Source organism: Atractosteus spatula, chromosome 2, assembly GCF_055471065.1.
Source record: "Atractosteus spatula isolate fAtrSpa1 chromosome 2, fAtrSpa1.hap1, whole genome shotgun sequence".
NCBI classification, from domain to species: domain Eukaryota; kingdom Metazoa; phylum Chordata; class Actinopteri; order Semionotiformes; family Lepisosteidae; genus Atractosteus; species Atractosteus spatula.
This window is the reverse complement of record NC_142707.1, coordinates 6221411-6242969: the sequence shown is the minus strand read 5'-3', so window position 1 is coordinate 6242969 and position 21559 is coordinate 6221411. Positions and strand designations below refer to the sequence as shown.

The following is a 21559-nucleotide window of genomic DNA, read 5'->3' as shown; positions in this document are numbered from 1 at the left end:
ATCTATTTAACTCGAGTTATTCATTGAAAAAATGTGACTTCGCGCCTACATAGAATGCTGGATTTCGGAGATAACACAACCGAGTACCGTCAGGCAAAGGTTTCCTGGATCAGACCCCTTACTGTGGGCCTGTGTGTATTGATATGACTAAGAAACTCCCTTGTACTCCCTTGACATTTAAATGACATTTTGTTAAGAGCAATAAAGATGGTAAAAATATTCATATTTGATAAAGGTACGGATTCTAAGTTTATTAAACATTAATCTTAGCAAGTGGTCATTAAGAGCTGTAATGCTTATGAAGACATAAGGTTGGAGTGTCACATCTATAGTCCTGTTGTGTAAGAGAGGGATCAGGAGACAAACACATCTCTCAATGTCACTGCCCAGTGCCTCTTTCCCATACTGAACCCAGTCAGAGGTTGATGCCTCAGCCCTGAGCCCTGTGGATCATGTCTCCTCAGTCTACATTCTCAGCCTTGTCTACTAAGGCAGGAGGGAAAGCTGGAAGTGAGAAGGTGCCCACTGATGTTCCCCTGCCCATCTACAGTAAAGGACCTCTCCGGGGTACAATTCAACACCAACAGCCAGCAGCTTAGTTAGGGCCTACGTTTATTAATCACTTACCATGGGAATATACAGGTACATTTCCATACCACATGTTACATAACAGGAAGCAAGAGCTGTGGCAACAGGCTGCTTTGGCACAAACATTTATAACACACATGTTCCATTTCATTCCTTCTTTACCTCTGTAGAACAGTACATTCAGTAGGGAACATTCACTGTACAGCCCTTTGAAAGAATTACGAACACCGCATCGCAGCTTGGTGGATTTGTAAGCAGTTTTAAATGGGCCAGTAACTTTTTACTTTTCACAGTTAACACTTGGAAATCAATATTTTCTCACACACGGAACAAGGGTGAAGGTCAGTCTTACACGTTGGCACTGAATAATTACAAACTGCGACAAATTTTGTAATTCTGGTCGAAATACCTTCTCTACCCCCATTTGAAACACTTCATGGTTCAGAACTCATCTTTATACAATCACCACCTGTCATCTACTGCAAGGTTATATAATTCACATTTCTAATGTACACAGAAAAATTATATACAGTAGAGGCTTAGAAATCATAAACATGGTAGCATGATACTAAAGTTAATCTTAGGACTAGTACATTTAGAGCACATTTTCATGTTTAGAGTTTTTCTTTAGTACGATTAGCTTATATTTACAGTATTTCATATTTTGCAAGGTTTGCAAACAACTAACAGTTAATATTCCTGACAGTAATGTAAAACTAACACACTATTGCTATTCAACAAATACAAAGAAATGTAACCCGATTAAGAAAATTCATTGTTATTCATTAGGGCTAAGCAGAGGCCTCTTAGTTTAGTATTATTATGATTATTGCACTTATTTGGTTACACACATATAATAATTGGCAGTGAGTGAGAGAATGATTGAGGCAGAGTTTTCCTTAACCGTGACACTGTAGGTTGCTGGTGAACAGTTTAAGAGCCTGGGGGAAAAACAATGTAAGTTACATGTGAACTGGAGAGCACTGCTGTCACTTGTGGTTTTAGTTAGATTAGCTGGGAAGTAATCTCAGATACAGAATATCATGGAACAAGTAATAGGTTTATTTCGTGCTGAAAAGAGAAGAAAGAAAACACAACATTTTGGCTGTGGAGCCTTCTTCGGGTGTAAGAAAGATAGGGCAGTCCTATCTTTCTTACACCTAAAGAAGGCTCCACAGTCGAAACGTTGTGTTTTCTTTCTTCTCTATTCAGCACGAAATAAACCTATTACTTGCTCCTTTGCAACCTATGCATTTTGATGCAGCTGCCCACCTGAACTACTACAGAATGTCATGATCACATCACTTAAGATGCAATATTTTAATTTCTGTTTTGTTCATAGAGGTGCTTTAACCAATTATATGTTTAAATCTCATGAATGCTAAAATATTCTGTGTTGATGTAATAAATTGCTTTCCCATTCAAATACACTTTCCATTGCATATACATTTTTTTCTCAAATAAGGATGTGTCACAGGGATGATAACCAATCACATTTCGCAATGTATATAGAGTGTATACCAAGCATAACTAATTAAAATAATTGATTTTTTCAATCTTTGCAAATGATAAGGTGTTCCTGATATTCCTGCTTGTAACAGTCAATAAATTACAATTATAAATGAATGCTGACCTTGGCAATATTGTTTTTGCACAAATCTAAAAAGTGTTTTAGAGTTATTCTTCACAGTGACATATTTTTTCATATCATTAGCTTCTTTAATGTTCTGGCATTCTTTTCCAAAAATGAAACTAAAATATCTTTAAAAAGGTTAGTGTTTAAAATTAGCCCCACCTCTTCCTTAACACCTAAATTGGTGGTTTAAAAACTAACAGATACATGTTCAAGTCAATTTATGAAAGAAATGCCATTTAACTGGAATCTAATGTCTTCATGCAAGACATTTTGAAGAATGGCCTTCCAATAAACACTGTACAATTACAATAAATATTGTATTACAAAGTAACCATCATTCTGTGCATTTTAGAAAGATGTCAGTAATTTAAACAAATGCCAACAGCTTTTAATAAAATAGTTAAAGGCCTTAAATATACAGTATATTACCACAGAAACATCCTTTTCAAAGCAATTATATAACAGGGTTATATTTGAGATGCAGCTACATGTGACACAGGATTTTTCCTTCATGTGAATCTCCGGCATCTTGCTCTATACTCAATGAAAGGCATACAAACACATTCAAAGTAAGGTATCACAAAAAGCAAAGGAGATAATGCTTAGAAACAGCTATACACTACACCTTCTTTCTTTCCTGACAATTGTGTACCTTGTCATAAAGTTAATTTGGCACATTGTAAGGTTTCTGTATGGTGTAACAGTACCTTTCTACACAATTTCTCTCTTCTTAGGGTTTCTTCTGCAACAAAATATCGTTTTTAATGAGCTTTGCACGTTGTGCAATTCAGTAGATTGCATGCAGCATTAGTTTGGTTGTTTAGTACAAACAAATCGGTTGTGTTTAATTTGTAAAGGCAATTTTTACATGGTAATTCCATCCATACTGTATGTAAGATGAAAAAAGTGTAGATCGGAAAGGGACTATGAGCTCAAAACTGCCCGTTTCCTTAGTATTTCATTCTGATACTGGCAAAACTCTCAAAGCATTTCATCAAGTGAAATCCTGTGGTATCCAGTGGGCAAAGGCCTCTGTTAGTGTTTTGTAAAATTAACTCTCAGTGCAATGAGTCAATAACATTTTACCTTCTGATACAGTGCATCCATTTAATAGTGTGTAGCATTTTTCCTTCTGGCATTCACATCATGAGGAGTGAAGCCTTTGCTCTGGATCAAAAACACTTTGAATTAAATAAATAAAGGCCGCCCTGTAACCTGTAAACATGCATTGGAGCAGAACGGTATAACTAATTAACGCATGGGGTTGATTTGGGAATTGTTTGGATTGCGAATAAGACCCCCCTGCACTCCAGACTTGACCCACATCGTTCAAGCCCCCAACCTGTAGAAGTGGGATTATTCCTCCCTGGCACCTTCTACTTAGCGCTCAGATCCACCACCAGGTGCTCGTAGGCCAAGGTGTTGCCCTTGAAGCTGGCAGCCAGGAGGATGTTCTTGTTGTCAATGGAGACCAAGCTGAAGGATCGGGGGGCCCGCACATTGAGCTCCTGGAAGGGCTGGAAACGCTGGGTCAGAGCATCCCACAGGTAGACGTGGGAGAAGGAGAAGTCGCTGCCCAGGACCATGTACTGGCGGGGGCCCACCGCAAAAGGGTAGGCCACCATCGAACCCCGGGAAGGCAGGGACTGGATCTCCACGAAACGCTGGCCCTCCCAGCGCAGGATCTTGGAGTCCCCGATGAAGCGGGTGAGGCAGAGGTAAAGGTCTTTGAGCACCCGGAAGTGCTTGACCATCTGCACGTCCACAGCGTTGGGTATCTGGGAGTGGAAGGCGAACTGGCGCTGCCCCCGATTCCACTTGTACACCGCGGGCGGCTGGGAGCTGCTGGACAGGATGAGGTGGGGTTTGCCGTCTATCTCCAGGTACTCGACGTGGGTGTCCCGGTGCCAGGGGTGGAGGGACTGGTGGGAATAAAACCCATTACTGTTCCAGCGGTACAGACTGGTGGAACCCGCCTTAGAGCTGTCGGCCACAGCGAAAAACCAGTCTCCCTCCAGGAGGAAAGCTTCTACAGAGTTGGGTTTGCGGACGCGCGTGGTGTCAATGTCCTGGATCTTCACAAACCTCAGAGGATCTTTCTCCCACCTGCCAGGTAATGGAATGGGAGGAGGATCAGGGAGTTCTGTTCTCAAAGATGTGGGGGTACTGCTCTATAAAACTGTCTGGAACAAGTTCACGATCAATCTCAATCCCTAGGAGAGCGACCAATTCCAAATATGCTCTGGTTTGCATTTAAAGCATGCTCTGATTCTTTTAACCAACCTTTTTCATTAAACCAGACAAAGCTGTGCCACTTTGCTCTTGAGGATCTAGTATATTACCTTGACCAGGGCTCAATCTAAGGACCAATGGCTGGGAACACCTTTCCCCTTCATATGAAAAGTAGCCCATTTTACAAACAGACGTTTCCCCTTTTTAAATCTTCTACAAAAAATAAATAAATAAAAATACTACTGCCATTTACAAAAAGCATCTGTCCTTTGAAGAAGTGCTGAATTTAAAATCTTGCCCCCCCACCCAGCTGTAATTTCACACCCCAGCCCCAATCCCCAATCAACAGAGACATTGCTTGCTAGACCCCAGATCGACCCTCACTGCTCCTGAAACTGTGTCTTTAATCAAGTTCTTCTGATTAATCATCATATTACAAGTGTCTTGCAAAACATCTTATATATAGCCAAGGGAATTTCATTAGCTCAGAAGATTCTCTGAGGGCCAGAACATCAGAGAGATTGTTTTGCAAACTGCTGGGAAGCACTAAGTGCAAAGAAGAAGATTCTGGATTGCAGTACTGCTGTAGCACAAATTCAAGGGTTTTAATTAATAGACTCTTTGTCTAAAACCAGCAAGTCACTTCGGGAGGTTCACAGAACTCTTTACAAGATCAAGGCAATATTTTCACACTCACTTGAAGATGTGTGAGCCACCAAACAGCTGTGCCACCACCATGTACAGAGTGTTTTCAATCACCACAGGCTTGCAGTACACTGCCGAGCGAGCTGGGAGAGAGACACACACACAGACACAGAGGTCAGGGAGAAATCTCTGGAGCAATCAGAAAAAAGGAGTCACATAAAAACAAGTCAGTGTAGGGCTGTGAAAGCTGAGCACCTCTACTGTAATTGTAAATTCTTATGCTGGATCCATTATTTCACGTTACTCTAAAGGATTTAGAACCAAATCATTTGGAGTTTAGCCCAATTCCTTAAAAAAAAGGTATAATTTTAAGCACACTGCAGATATTTAAATAATATGGGGAACAGTACATGCATATACTGTCCTAGTGAGTTTTTAGACTTTGAAATACTGGTAACAACAACTGCAGATATTTCTATGAGATGCCTATGGAATTCATGTCTCTGTTATGTGCATCTTTAGGATCAGAGATTTGTTTTCCTCTAAGAGGTTAATGCTCATGCTTCAGTAGGCTAAAAGGCTGCCTAAGCAGTGTAACCAACGCTACAGAAGGGCTCTTAAATCCACAGGGCTCTTTCATCTGTCTGCCACACAGCCTACCAAGACCCAGTCTGAAAACACAGCCTACCCTGCGAGTACCACTCACAGTCCATTATCCTGAAAGCAGCTACACCAGTTCAGGAAGAGAGCGCTCGCTGGAGCTTTTACCTGCACGAGTGGATGAGGGGAGGAAGGTGTTGGGGAGGCTTTTGCTTTTATTATTAGTGAAATTTGAGAACTTCAAGGAAAGTAAGCAGAATGGAAGCAGCTTATAACAGTAATGGAACAAGTAATAGGTTTATTCCATGCTGAAAAAAAGAAGAAAGAGAACACAACGTTTCGGCCGTGGAGCCTTCTTCAGGTGTTCACACCACTCAGACTTAATCAATAGAAATGCCAGTTTCAAGGCAAATGAAAAGAAACAGAAACAGATTTCCTGAATTCACAGGCCAGGGTGTTATGCAGTCTAGGGGCAAAGCAGGAGAAGGTGCTATCATCTGCTTGTTTGTAGTCTTCATGAGGGGACAGTTAAGAGGGTGATATCAGACGACTAGAGTGTGGCTAGAGATAAGGAGTAAGGGATTCAGCGTGGTTGTTGTACATCAGAAATTCAGGGGGTACGTTTTCATTGTGATTTCATTATTTAATTAGAAGTTATCACCAGAGAGGCTGGCCATGCAGTTTAGCTGACATAACTGAAGAGTCAAGATGGAGTCATTAAGGGCTAATGATCAGAACTGGGTTGCTGAAAAGACAGAGAGCAGCAGAAAGGATGTGGTTAGAGCCATGAGGAATCAGGAGAAATGGAGGCAGTGTATTTTTTCTGTTATTTGTTACAGCAGATGTCGTGATAGGTGGTGACAGGTGTTTGTTAAAGCAGACAAGACTGTGACACCTAAGGGGAAGATCATTTTAACTAAAAGATCTGGCTTTTCTTTATGCTCTTGCTTGTTGACTAAGTCTCCCCACTCTGAAAGTAAACCCTTACACGTGATATTGTAGAATTTCCTGAAGACCATCTCCACATGGTCCCACTCGTACAAGGTGCAGTTCCCAGTGTCAGGCTGTGCAAAAACCACATAGAGGTCTCCAGCGTACTCAAAGGACTCCACCGATACTGACTGGAATGTAAAGGTCTCATACACGGCAAAGTCTGGGGGATGATAAGAAACTATTGTTAGAAGACTGCATTTCAAAAGAAGTATAAATCAACTGCTCACTATTGAACTACTTTCATTCTATTATAATTCACGTGACTGATACTTTTATTAGAAGTACCTTACATTTGCACCCATTTATATACATGGGGATTCCACTCGAACAATTAAAGCACTTTACTCAAGGGTAGCACAGAAGGGTCTCAGTTGGGATTTGAACCCACAACCTTCCATGATAGGAGACCAGAACCTTAACCACCAATATGCAGTCCTGCATGTTTTAAAGCATTGAATTTAAAGAAGCTTTGAATAGTAAATGAGAAGTTCCTGTAAAAATAAGTAAATGACATGTCCTTCTGAGCCATTTAGAGCTCAAAAACGAGTAAGCCCTTTAAATTGTCTAGAATTCCAGATGCCTGTTCTTAAAGATTTTTTTTTTAACCAGTTCACCAGCAGCTCCCACCACTTGTTGCCCACAGACCTGCGGTGATGCAGTTGAAGTCCCGGGGGGTGAGGTCAGAGATCCTGCGGCCCTGGAACTCTATAGGGCTGGCGCAGTAGATCGCTGGCACCGTGGTGTTCGTCTTCTCCAGCCAGTCCACCAGCCACTTGATCTTGCAGTCACACCGGAATGAGTTCCCTCTCAGGTCACTGACCAGGAGACAGAAACCACTTTGAACCATGTTCCACAAGCCACAGGTTCCCCTGCAAATCGTGGAGCTGAAGTCCCAAAGCAATCTGCTGTTTGTAACATTAGTTTAACTCCACTCCTGACTGAGCAAATCTTCTAAACATTTTTGACCTTCATGGTTCCAGGAAAACAGCTTCTGCTGTTTTATTTAATACTTATTAAAAACATGTCATCCGTAGATGATTGTGTTTCCACAATTCAATCCCTTCAGCTCAAAAAACAATTATGATCTGCAGCAGAAACCATTCAAACCCATGCTAGGTAATTCACTGATTTTGCTATTCCTGTGAGAAATCATAGCGACTAAGAAAATAATAGAAAAGTGATTACTACAGGCTTCTTGTGATGAAGTGTTTGCCTTTCATCCTAAACAGTATGGAAATATTGATTGTGGCTGTGAATATTTAATCATAACTTTCTCCTGAGCTCTTCCTAGAGTCTTAAATCCAAAAAGAGCCCTTCAGTGACACAAAGGGGAAGGAGCCTGAACTTACAGGTCAGTCAGTATGTCAAGATGGCGGAAGAGGTCTCGAGGAAGGACCTGCAGGTTGTTGTTAGCCAGAGAACTGTGAAGTGAGCAGACCAGACCAGTTAGGTTTCTAAGGCATGCCTACACGATTCCCATTTATTAATCAAAGGATCTGTGAAGAGAGCAGACCAAGGTGAGAATTCTCAGGCATACCTACACGATGACTGCTCAATAATCCTCAAAAATGCATTTTTGACATTCAAGAACTCTGCCGAGAGGCCTACTTTCAGCAAGATGTTTGTGCAAAAACAACAGCAGAGAATTGCATGACAGAGTAAGCAATAGGAAAGAAATTGGAAGCATTCAAATGAGCAATTCATGTTCCTGATTTAAACGAATGACCGCATAAAACAGGGATCAAATTGATCTCGGAAGTCTTGTTTCCATGGCAATGGAATATGCTTCATCTGCCACAGCAGACAACTAGAGAATAGGAAGAATTAGGCCTTCCAGTCTGATGTAAATGCATTAAGATTTCTAAGTCAGCAAGCATTTATGGCTTGGCCTAAAATGTTGCTAAAAATTGCTTCTAACACACAACAGGAGTGTGGGTAGTGTGCAGAGACCTACAGATGAGTCAGTGCCTTCAGCCCCCGGAATGTGTTCTTGGACAGGGCTTGGATGTCATTGTTTTCAATGAACCTGTGAAAGACATGAACAAGACGAATTTCAGCCAGAGGGGAACACAAGAGTAATAGACACAAAAAGAGGATGTTGGACGCTTCTAGTCAATTTAAAATGGAATTAACACGACAACACCAACAACAAAAACTCTGCTCCCTCAAACTAAAGAGTGACAGAATTAGCTAAAATGTAAATAAAAACTTCATTAACAACATTTTACATTTGAAATGTTAATTGTATTTGACAATGTAAAGCTAGACTGCAGTGGAAGGTGTAGGACTATACATTTGCTCTGCATTAATTAAAATTCACAACAGAGACAGCCTAGCCGCTGTTGAGGACTGGAGCTGAGCTCAGGACAGCATTACCCAATCACTTAATGCAAGTAAAAGCATTGCTTCTGTGTACTCGTCTTCTTCACCGGCTTATAAAAAGGAGGTCATTGGCGATTTCATACTTCTACACATCCATTAATTAGCAAAAAGGCCTGGTCAGCTTTGCTGGGCAGTAGAATAAAATATGCTTCTTGGCTCAGCTTTGAGAACTTATTCCATTAGAAGTTTTATATTGGAGTAATGAAGAAATAAAAAAGACCATAGCACAGAAAGAGTATTTTTTAATTCAGGACATGAGTTTGTTGCTTGTCTTGTGGTTGAGTCACTGGCCCAACATCACTGGGCTGAATCCTGTCTATGCTGAACACACCACCTTGACTACTTATCTGTAATCCAACTAAAGAGCACTGATATAGTTGCTTGTTGGCACAATTACCTATTTTGAATTTCAAAATTTATGCCCACCTAAAAAAAAAATGTTATTCTTGAACAGAAGTAAAACTGTTGTCATGCTGCCTTTCAGAAACAAGATCAGTTTAACCAACATTTAAAATTCATTTAGCAATTCCATTCTTTCTGTTCAGGGAAACTTATACGTCCTGTCTTGAGTTTTGCACCTTCAACTGCATGAGCCATGACGGGGATTGGATTAGTCTGGGCGGTTCTGGCGGTGACACTCACAGGTACTGGAGATGAGAAAGACCAGCAAAGGCATCATCAGCAATGATGGAGAAAGTGTTGGAGTTGAGTAGCCTGCAGGGAGGAACAGACACACAAACAGTTCAGGAGAATACCATGTGTGTGTTATATACCCTTCTTGTGTCTGAGAAATCTTTCCAGCTTTTTCTGCCATAAAATGGGTTACTTTTTTCATCTATTCTGTTGTAAAAAAAAAACATTGTGTCTGACAGGTGAACTAGGAAATAACAAAACTAATAAGACGGCAGCTGTCTCTCTCATTTTCAGTACTGTTAGCTTCAATAATGGTGTGTTTTGCTGTCACCAAGAGGAACTACATTAAAATACTATGGAACTCCCCATATTTATCTGCATGAGACATTAAATGGTTTAGCTGTTATCTGAAAGGACCCTTACTTATCTCCCTGTAGAGATGTTTTGCAGGTTTAGATTTGTAGAGGCCAGGTTGAATTGAGAGAATCTGCAAAGTGGGGTAAAAAAATAGGTAATAATTTGGAAATGTTCACTGAGGACTGCGTTATTCAGGAGAGCCAGGCTGACCTGGCAGAATGCTGTTAGCACCCTTGGCATCTTAATGACATTGGTCACCCATCCGGGCTGTTGCTGCAGTGCTGGTACAGTATGTCATGCTCATTACATAACTCACATGGGTTTGTTGAAGGCAGTGATCGTGTGCAGAACTTAGTGAGCAAGTCATGCCAATAAGAATAATAGAGAATGGTCGAAGTGCAAGGTGGATGTATATGTTTTTAATTACCAATTTTCCTCCATCACACTCATGAGAGATTAATGAGTGAGCCGAATCACACTAGCACAAATATGACCATAAGACATAGGTGCTCATTCTATTCTGCCTGTGCACTGCGCAATATACAGCACATAAATAGTTAAAGCTATTTTTGTGGTCTCATAAGATGTACCATTTAGATTCTTCAGATCGTTTTTCACACAGGCCACTCAGAATGATTTTGAAACTCATTCAATGTCAAAAACTATTTTTCATGAATACACATCTGCTATATTGTGTGCTTCTTTTTCAGACAGGAATCAAGACCTCTCTGTTATAATTAGATTTTTCTTCATGCTCCCTGTGGGTCAGGCAGCCTTTAGACTTTTCTTTTCCAAGCCTCCAGGGATGTCTGACAATATGAGGCACTTTCATGAGCTGATAAATCCATTTCAGAATAAAAGCATCAGACCATGGTAAGACAAGAAAGCAGAAAACACAGGACAAAGACAATCCCTTTGAAAAACAATATTGGATTGTTTTCTGGGTGATCAAAGCTGTAGCCTGTGTATAATTTGTAGATACCTTTGAATGTTGTGATTCTGAATATTTTTTGCCTTTAATTAATTTCTTTTTATTTTTCAGCTACAGTACATCTGAAGGTCATGTCCAATGTGAAGCTGTGAGGTACGTCTTGTAACCTGACCTTCTATGGACGCTGAGTAATATGCAATATGCAACAGAGGAGGCCTGTCAGTTCATTCATTTATTAGATATTCTTCTAGCATACAGAAGCTTGTAGAGACCACAAGCCGCGCACTGCATAGATAATCAGATAAAGCAGACAGCATGAGAATAATAAGTTGTGGCCATGCAAAATAGATTGGAAAATGCACACATCTGGGGGACCGAGTGCACAGCTGTCCCTCTTCACTCAGACAGAGTGTTGCTGCTAGACAGAAGTCACACCAAGGAATGGAAGATATCAAAGGCTGTCCATGAAAGGACGATCAGTGCTTATTGGAAGGAAATGCTGCATTAGCCAGTGCATTTCCCAGAGTGAACACAATGTTTTAGTTGAACTAAACCCTGAATCCCGACTCATGGAAATGGTAAATCATAGAAGGGGGCTAAAAACTAAACATGTACTTGAGGAAGGAAAGATACCTGAAGACAAAGGACACGGAGTAGCTAATATTTCTATTTGTGTGACATTTCATTTGAGATCAGAGGCATAACGTCTTACACAATATTCCCTCTGCGTGAATGCCTAGTATTTTTTTTTTGCTTATGTTTTTGTTTTACCAGTTTAAAACTATTCCAGCAACAGCAACAGTAGGTGCAAAAAGATGTCTCTGACCTAATTGAGAGGAAGGGCATGGTAAGGGAAGTGATTGAGCTTCATACTCCACCTTGTGGCACACTGTTAACACAGTCACACAAGATCGGCCCCTGCTAGCCATTTCACCCTCATTCTGCTTTAAGATGTCCTTTTGTCCCTAGAACAGCCACTCACAATACAATGCAAGTACAGAACCAGTTACAGAAAAGTCACATGGAGGTATTGTGTCATGAAAACACACACAGCACGAAAACGATCCCTGAAATCAGCATGAACTAAGACATCCTCTTTAAATGCCATGCTTTGTGCTGAGACAGACAGTAATTCAGCTGGAAATCAGAGACAAAAGATGTGGTGGGTTCTCATTAAAAGCATGCGCAGGAATGTAATATTTTATCTTCACATAGACGTGACAATTCTGCTCCTAAGCACAGCACAGCAGGTTCATTAAAGGGAGTATCTGTGCATTGAATCGAAAAAACACAGATGCTTTAATGGCTGGTTTGCCATTGTTGCCCCTTGATCAGATACCCACTAGTCTAATCCATTGATCAGTCCTTGTTTCATACCACATAGCTTCAGAAAACAACATCCCAAAACCAAACACCAAGCCATGTTAATGTCAGCCAGTCTGTGTCCCTCCATCATTAATAAAGCACTAAAGCAATAAAGCATCTGTCCCTTTTTCTCTTCTGCAACATTTACATGACTGTACTGGCCACCCAGAAGGGTAGACATTTGGCTTTAGCCTCACCATAAAAACCACAAAAATATTTTTTGAAAATAAAAAGAAACAATAGTACGAACCATGCAACCATACATATGCACATACACACATCTCGCCCTGCCCACACTATCATTAAGTTAATCTGATAGCTTCCCACGGGAAATAGTCACTAAGCTACATTTAACATACTGGTTGCAGAGGGAACAAAATAATTCTTGTATTCATTTTTCTTTGCCACATGTATTCTGAAACTCCCCCCTGAAGGTAGCAGTTGAAAATCGGAATGAAGAGGGTGGAAGGGGTCATCAACGATAAGCTGAGCTTTCCTTTGAACTACAATATAATACAGCTCTTATATTGTTTCTGTGGGCAACCAATTTTTTACCACAATTTTGGCCAACTTCCCTTTACTCTTAATACACAGGCTACCATACCACACTGTGATACCAAAAATAAGGATGCTTTCTACTAACATTCTTTAAACCTTGTCTAAAATGTTTTGACTCACCCCAAACACTCTCAACTTCCTGATCAAAACTATGCACAGTGTGCTTATAAACCAGTGGTTTTCCAGTCCAGGAGGAACACTGTGTCTGTGGTTTCTGTTCCAGCTGACCTCTACATCTTTAGTTCTAATCGATTACTTTAATTGTTCCGTTCGTTTTGTTGAAAATGTTTCTGGATTCAGTCCTGAGTTTCCAAAATACACCACTTCAGGAGTACTGTTTCTATCAACGTCAACATCCAGAATTTCCAGCAGCAGCTGAGAAGAAAGGAAACACAACGTTTCGGATGTGGAGTCTTCTTCTTGACACCCGAAAAAGGCTCCACAGCCGAAACGTTGTTTCTTTTATTCTCTTTTCATCATGGAATAAACATATTACTTGTTCCTTTGCATCATTATAACAAAGCAATCTTGTGTTAATATTGCACAAACCTGGTAGTTCTGAAACTCAGAAACTGGTACAAGGTTTATATCAATTAATAAATTAAATTGCTAGCATTTTGTTGTCAAAATAAATATTGGGATATATACAGTATGTAATTAAAAGAGCAGAATTTAAATCAAGAATTGTTATGTTAAAAATTGTAAAATGCACAAGTTAAGCCTAATTTGGAATATTAGGTCAAATTTTGTCACCATGTTATTCATTCCAGCACTTAATGGAATGTCCTGGCAGACTGAAGGAACTGAACCTTTTTAATCTTAAAAAAAATTATGAGAGGCTTGATACAAGTATTCAAACGCATCAAGGGCAATGAGAAAGACCCAACGGATTTCTTCAGATTGAACAGAATCGATGAACCAGGGAACACAAGCAGAAGCTACTGTATATGAACATGTATTTACAACTGAGAACAGAAGGAACATCTTTACCCAACGAGTTGTGAGAGATCTGAGCAAGCTGCCCAAAACATGTTGTTGAAGCCGATTCCTTGGCTTCATTGAGGAGACTTTCGTAGCTAAATATCAAACAGGCTAGATAGGCCAGATGTCTTCCTGCCATTTGTAACCCTGCTATGTTATTATAATATACAAAAACGTACAATGAATTGCATGTTTATAGACTGATTCCAGTTAACGCAATCAGATCTTTCATTACTGTCCTCACACAGACAGTGTTTCGAACGTGTCTAGTAAGAAACAGGGCGAGTGTGGGTGATGTTCTCTACTCCACCCTTCTGAAAGTGGGACCAGTGAAGCCCGTGCCCTCCAGCAGGCCAGGCCAGGAAGCTGTGCAGGTGGAGGAGGGGGTGAGGAAGACTGCAGGGGTCGTACTCACAGGAACTGCAGCAGGTGGAGATGGGAGAATGCACCCTCAGGAATCTCTGTGAAGGCTGCGTTCACTATTGTCCTGCACAGGGAGAAGTACAGAGGATATCAGAACTTCGGGCACAAGGAACAATACGGTCTACTTTGTGTTGACTGTGAGCAATCTAAAACAGAACCTGAAAGACCAATATGCTAGTTTCCTATGATCGTTCCCCTCATATTAAGTTCCTGAGTTATTATTATTCACTAGGACAATTTCTCCAGTTTTTCAGCAGTAAAACTAGGCCAGCCAGCTCAGCCCTTAGCCTCCTCCCACCTCCACAGCTCCACTCGTGCCTTTATTGGCAAGCTCTAACCACGGGAAGCAATTTAACCACAAGTCTCTGAACATTAAGCATGGAGGCCGAGTCCCTTAGCTCTGATCACTCGTCCTCACTGTCGCCCGGGCCTCAACTCCATAAACTACTTGACCACAGAGTCCCAGGGCTCTTCTTTCATCTCCGTCATGGCATCACTGCCTTGCAGAATTCAATTCACAGTCTGGGGAGGCTGCAGTACAGAGCTAAGCAACCGAAGCCTGTCTTAACTTTCTTTTCCGTTTCAAAACAAATCTAGCTTTCACAGATGGTATTGATCACTTGTCAATATAAGGAAATCTTTGTACTTAAACATACTCATATACATCTACTGCATGTGTTGTCAATGCAAGTTCGTACAATCTCTCACACACCCACAAAACACACAGGTTTGAAGTACGTCTGTGGTACCATAACAGGCCACTGAGGTCTTTTGATTCAGTCAGTGAAATATGGGGATTAAACCCCCACCACACTGCAACAGGAAAATCAATGTCTTCCTCCACCTCCACAGTCCAACTAATCTGAACCTCTGCTGTTCTCTACCACTGTTATTAATCAATATCTTTGGCAGCTCAGAACTCACCGATCAGTGTCATCTGAAACAGAATGCTACTTTCTTTGAGACGGAAATAGAATATCTCAGCAAATCCGTAAACGGATTGTTTTGCCCCTGCAGCACTGAACTAATTTATCCTGTAATCAGAGAGGTAAGGTTTTTCTGTATTATTATTTTCTTAAGACAGTGTGAGCAGAGATGCTTTATTCTAAGCATTTGCACTGAATGTTTAAGTTCTGAAATGAACAGATCAAATACATAAATCCTTCAATTAATTCTGCTGTGAAGGAATCTTTCCAAACATAGTCTGTGGAGCTGGATTGCACTCTATCACCAGTAAAGAGCACACACATTTCACATTTCAGTTCCCAGACCGCACTGCCCTCTAGTCTGAAAATCATTATTCCAAAAAAAAAAGACTGAACCCAACCTCCTGCAACAGACAGAAATGGAACCTTTCTCAAAACAAAAGCAAATTGGTTTAATTAAAAGTGCTTTTCTTAAAACGAGGGGAAAATATAGTAAAAAAAACAAACAAGTGCAAAGTTTATCCACAGCGTTAAGAGGAGTGTGCAGGGCTTGAGCCAGTCTGCTGACAGAGGGAGGTTGCGCGTCGGGGTACTTACAAGGAGATGATGCCCGGAGGGAAGCTCTTGGGAATAGCCTTTGTGTCCACGCAGAAGGCGCTGTCTTTGGTGCAAGAGCAGGTTGCGGGACAGCGGGGGACTTTGGGGGCTCTTCTGGCTCCGCTGCAGCCCGTCAGGTAGAGCAGGCAAAGTAAGGTGGCCCAGAGGGGCAGCCGCGACTCAGCTCTTGACATTCTGGCCGCCGTGGAACTGGGGGAGGAGGGGGGGGGGGGGCTGGAGTGCGGAGGCGCTCGCAGAGAGAGACCGAAGAGCTTGATCTTGCTGTTTCGCGCTTCCTGCGAGGAGAAGGAGATCCCAGTTCTTCCCTGGAAAGGACTACTTGCGTGTTGCTGCTGTGCTCCTGAGCAAGAGATGAGAGTAAGACGGAGACAGATAAAGAGACAGTGAGAGAGAGAGAGAGTGAGGGCAGTCCCAGGTGGCCTGTACAGTGTTTAGTATGCAGCCTCGCGAGCTCCCAGTAACAGTGCAGCTGTCAGAGCACAGTGCGACTGCACTCTGCGCTCAACAAGGAGATTTTATGCAACGCTACTGACACTGAATTATTAATCACCTCTTGGAGAAGCTTTGCAGAGACAGCTCAGCTGAACCGCGATGCTGCTAGAGGGAGGAGGTTGTGGGGTTGCAGTGTGTGTGTGTGTGTTGGTGGAAGCTACTCTGAAATCTCCCAGACCTATTTTCTCAGGGTCCCCAGGTAATCACAGCTCTGCCGGGAAGAGAAATCTGCAGAGGGGAAGCCTGGGGGAAACACGGGTGATATTGGCAGAGCTCCAGCTGGGCTGTGCTCTCTGCATTCACAATGCAATGCACAGGGATGCCTGATGCTGCCGCATCGCAGACACTGAAGCTGCTGGACATTATGACCTGAAATTAGGTTTGAAGAAAATATCTAAACAGGGATACTCGCAAGGCGTCTCTAGTGAGCTCTGCCTGCCAGCAGCACAGATTTGCTCTGATGCAAAACTGTGCTCCTTCTATTTATTTCTTCACAAATTCAGCTAAAAACTCCAAGCTCTAATTTGTTGAAAAATCCTTTATTTACTTCCATGTTTTGTGTTCTCTTGACAGGTTTGGCACAGGTTTGGCACCAAGTTTTACAAGTCCTTTTAAAAAAACGGAAGTGGAAGCAAATTCAGCTTTGGAACAAACAAGCATTGAAAGCCATCCTGAAGACAGACAAATCTTTCTTTGAATCCTCACATTAATAAATGACTATCTTCTTATCGCTCATAACGTAAATTTGGGTAAATAGCTGACTCTCCACCATGCTCAGCTAAGCTTAAATACAGGTAACAAACACCTCCTTCCCAGCACCCCCACTTCCACCTATTCTGCACTCTTGCTGCATCGTCTTGATTCATTCCTCCTAGTTGCAGTTTCCAATGGTCTTGTCCTTGTATGTTATGTTTGGCCTTGTCCACATAGTTTAAAGCCAATTCAGTATCTCAATTAAATTACTCCTACTAAACCGCTCAATAATAACATTGGGCAAAAAGCTCGCAATTGAAAGATATGTGAACATTTGTCCTGTTCTTTCGGTTCTCTTTACATAAAGGAAAAGAAGAAATATTGCAAACGACAGGAAGCAATTAAGCTCACCTACAGTAGCCCACTTGGTAGTTAGTAGTTAAATGATCACAGGATATCATCCAGGCATTGACAAGTTTTCCTTTGAAATCCAGGATTTAGGCTTGAAAATTATTTCTGGTTAGGTTCCTTGAATAGGTGTTGAGTGCTCTTTGCATGAACTACAGTATACTAATATCTATATCATAATGTATAGCACAAGGGTGTAGCTGAAGTCGTGGATACTTTAATGAGTTTGAAGTTTAAACTAGGTTGGATATAGTCTCTCAGATTTAGGATATTTTCTAAAAAACACATAAGGAACATTGGAAATACACAGAACAAGGCACACAGGCCTGTGTGTGACCTAAGAGAAACCCCCTGCATGCATTGACATTGCTAACGAATCAGCCTTATCCTCTGAAAAGGTTTGTAAGGTACTGTTGAGTTTTTAGAAAACTTAGCCATTTATGTAGTGACCTGAAGATTATAAAAGGAACTACAACAGAGATTTTCAATCATTATCTGATCCCAGCGCAATGACTGAGCCAAGACAAGCACTACATGAGACAGTGAGCCCACACATGTTATATTATGCAGTAATAACCTACAATTATTTTTAAATTTTACATAAAGCAATAAACAGCCAACTGGCCAGCTGGAGGCTGTTATCTCAATGAACTGCAGAGGACATTGTGTTACCAGTTCAAGCACCTAAGATATAGAACCCCTTCTAACCTGCTATAAAGGGCATTATAAATGAAGAACTTGATTGATCTTCCTGTTCCAGCCCTTCTGGGCTTTTTCCTTAAAGTAATCACCTTATGGCTTGTGGACAAGAAGGTGAGCAGAGCTCCTTCTTCTAATGCAATAATATCCTGAAACACACTTAAACAAAAATTCTGACCGTATATTAATCTAGAATTAGTGTCAAGTTGTTGAGTTCTCACAAAATAACCCATTTCTTTTGTGGGTGAATCAATGTTTTGTGTATGTAAAAAAACAACAGATCTTCTGTTATTTTAAATAAATATCTTCATTTGTTTCCAGTCCTATGGCAGATGGTAAAAGGGAAACTTATGCCCATTTGTAGTCTTGCCCAGTTCAGGCTACCTGTGTGGCTGGCTGAGTGGGCACCGCGGTGCCAGGCACTGATGATTCTCCATGGGAACTCGCTGCTCGACACACTGACAGCTAAACTAAAAAAAAGGCTACAGTTTCATGGTCTCTGTATTCTCAGCCTTTTCATGCATCATCTTACTCACTTCGGTGTGTGTGCTGACACTTTAAACACTACAAGATGGTACATTTAATAAACGATAAGCGAACACAGAAAAGGTAAAATCATTTACAGCAATTTTGCAAGAAAGTCACTAAAGATGTTTCATTTTAGCGCCTCGCTGTTGTAAACAGATCTGTTCAGAATATGCAAGTGAGGCTCCACACCCACTGCGAACACAAGTGTTTCTTCTGGAAGGATTTCAAGGCCTGTACTTTCGATCTGTAATGCACAAGCGCACCACCAGGAGGAGACCTGTGATAACTTTTCATCCTTGTCGACGTCTGACACACTTTCCCTCAAGCTATGGCCACATAAGAAAGTGTACAAATGAGAAGAGACGTTTCTGCTCATCTACCTTGTTAAGTTCCTTGTAGCTGATTAATCTAAGGATCTCACCCACCTATTTCTTGAAAGAAGTCAGGGAGTCAGCCTCAACAACAAGGCTCGGTAGCTTGTTCCAGACTCCCATAACAATTTATGTAAAAAAAGTCCCCACTGCTCTGTTTTACACTGCTTAACACGTCCGTGTAGTTTCCACTTGTATTCTCTGTTTCAGGTTTCTTTTACCAGCAGACGTTATTTGGACTGACATTGTCAACGTCTATGTGGATTTTCAATCAGGTCTTGTGTTCAGGGTTAAAAAGACTTTCTTTGCTTTCTTTAGCCTGTCAGTGTATGACATTCCTGTAGGCCTGGGAATGTACCGGCTTGCTCTTCTTTGAACTGATTCCAGAGCAGCATTTTCTTTCATCACCTGATGACCAACATTGTACACAATATTCTAAATGAGGTCTTATTAGTACATCATACAACTTTAACATTACATACCTTGACTCAAATTCTATACTTTATACTGTACTATCTTATTCTCGTTTGCTATTATTCTTGCTTGCAGACATTCCCAAGAGGAGGAGAATTGTGTCAACATACATGACTCAGTCTGGTACATAGGTGTCTTCTGTCAGACCACTGTTTTCCATTTTCTATTAGAGAGCACTTGTCTACAGGTGTTTGCCCAGTTTTGAATTCGATCCAAATCTTTTATATGACTAATACAACATCCCCCAATACATCACATTTCTTTTATCCGGAGTCATCCTTGTGGTTTGGCGAAACCAAGAAGTTCAAAATTAAACATGAAGAAATGTGAAAAGATCTTAAGATCCATGAACTGTGGGCACATCAGAGGAGTTGTATTGAGTTGACGCATCAGCAGCCCTGTGGATGAGTTGGTCGAAACCATCTTCTACTGTCTGAAAAGCAGAGCACCGGAGCTCCAGTTGTAAAACGAGTAATAGTACAGGCCAGCTCGAACTAGCGTGAGTGTAGCATGAGCCAAGCTGGCATGCCCTGAAACCACTTCACCCCTGCGTGCCCACTTGGCTCCTGCAGTCATCACATGAGGCGTTTGGGGTAGAATTAAATTTTCTGAGTCACTAGTTTTCCCAAATGATGTTTCTTCCAAAACAAACCTGGGGATAAACAGGAACACTGTGCTCAGTCGTGCAGGGACGGATGCAGGTCACCACACAGGCACAGCTGGCTGTTTCTCTTTCCAGACCAGAACTGGATTGCTTTCCCCCGCATGGGTGTTCGAAACTTGGCCCCCTCCCACCGGGCAGCGATCAGGCTCAATGTCAGCTTTCACGGTGGTGGTGTAAATGGTCCGGTTGTACCTACTAAGGGTGTGGGAGGTCAAGTACATCAGTCTTCCAGTAAAAACGCACGCTCGCTACAGTCAAGGGTTTCTTTGTTTGGTGAGAAAAGGAAAGACTAGAAGTCTTTAGCAAACAAAGTTTTGATCAGGGGCTTAGGAACAGTTATAGACACTTATGGGGGATCTAAGATGAAGATAAGAAAAACAGAGCAGGGCTGCTGTGCCAAAAGCAACATTAAGCTCTGGCAAACAATACTGAGATGGCAGAAAATGGCTGCAAATCTGCATTCTCCAGCTTCGCCACCATAATGCCTGGCCATTTGAGTAATTTCATGTATTGTTTTTCTGAACCACTAAATCAGTGTCGGTAATTATTATAGAAATTGAGGATTAGCATTTTGTTAAATTCAGGTGATTTGTAATGCCCCAGCCCTCCAGAGACCATTTAGCTCTGGGACAGATGTGCCCTTACGTAGCTTATCCTGGAAAGTCTAGACAGTACAGGCCTGGCTCTGGGCTTGAGTTCAGGGTACAAGATTGGGGGAGAATTTGATGAAAAGACCAAAGACCTCTTACATCCAAAGTTGTTGTTGATAGAAATATGTATCATCTAAATGTAGCATGTATCACAGGCAACACACACAGGCCTATTCAAGCCTCCATAAAAAATCTTGACTTGGGTCAATCTGTATACACAAATACTGTACATCAAATAGTGCTGTTCAGAGAAGTGTAAGACTGTTTGATCAGTGAAAGTCATAACCTTAACTAAGTTGTTCAATTATTGGAGTGAAGCCCTAAGGGAGTAAAGGTGAAAACAGTGGGTTTTAGCGATTGACAAAGATTTTCTGAGTCATAAGCATTGCTCACACACAGACTAATTTGGCTCTTCTGTACACAGCCTCAAGCGCAGGTTCTATATTGTTACCTCTCTGTTCCCTGGCTTGCTTCGCACCTCCAGCTCAGCCTGCTGAAGGACATGGCTGGTTGTTTACAGTGGCTTTCAGGGAAATGAATGAACCAGCTCGCTGGGATGCCTGCGCTGGCCTGGGGGACCCACAGAGATTCCATTACTATTGAACTGCACAGCGACACCGAGCACACAAACTGCGTGTGATCGATAACTCCCCATATGAACATTTATATTGAAAAAAATGGCTCAGATCTTTCCATTTGCATTACAGTGATT

At 41.5% G+C, this 21559-nt stretch overlaps 1 protein-coding gene across 1 annotated transcript; it reads right to left on the bottom strand.

The window, feature by feature from the left end:
* Positions 1–595: 595 nt before the first annotated feature.
* lgi3 (leucine-rich repeat LGI family, member 3) lies at positions 596–16368 on the bottom strand. Its single transcript, XM_088939572.1, has 9 exons — positions 15848–16368; positions 14317–14388; positions 9719–9790; positions 8649–8720; positions 8044–8115; positions 7340–7509; positions 6690–6854; positions 5154–5244; positions 596–4330 (listed from the first exon to the last, which is right to left on the bottom strand). The coding sequence occupies exons 1-9, from the start codon at positions 16039–16041 to the stop codon at positions 3601–3603; spliced, it is 1638 nt and encodes a 545-aa protein (XP_088795698.1). The 5' UTR covers positions 16042–16368; the 3' UTR covers positions 596–3600.
* Between the last annotated feature and the right edge of the window lie 5191 nt (positions 16369–21559).

Bases quoted from the DNA above. Each gene is read 5' to 3' on its own strand.
- lgi3 (XM_088939572.1), bottom strand. From the start codon at position 16,041: ATGTCAAGAGCTGAGTCGCGGCTGCCCCTCTGGGCCACCTTACTTTGC. The intron at 7,510-8,043 runs GTAAGTTCAGGC...TCTCCTGGTCAG, and splicing joins CTTGACATACTGACTGACCT to TGACCTGAGAGGGAACTCAT. The intron at 4,331-5,153 runs GTGAGTGTGAAA...ATTACCTGGCAG, and splicing joins GGTGGCTCACACATCTTCAA to GTGGGAGAAAGATCCTCTGA.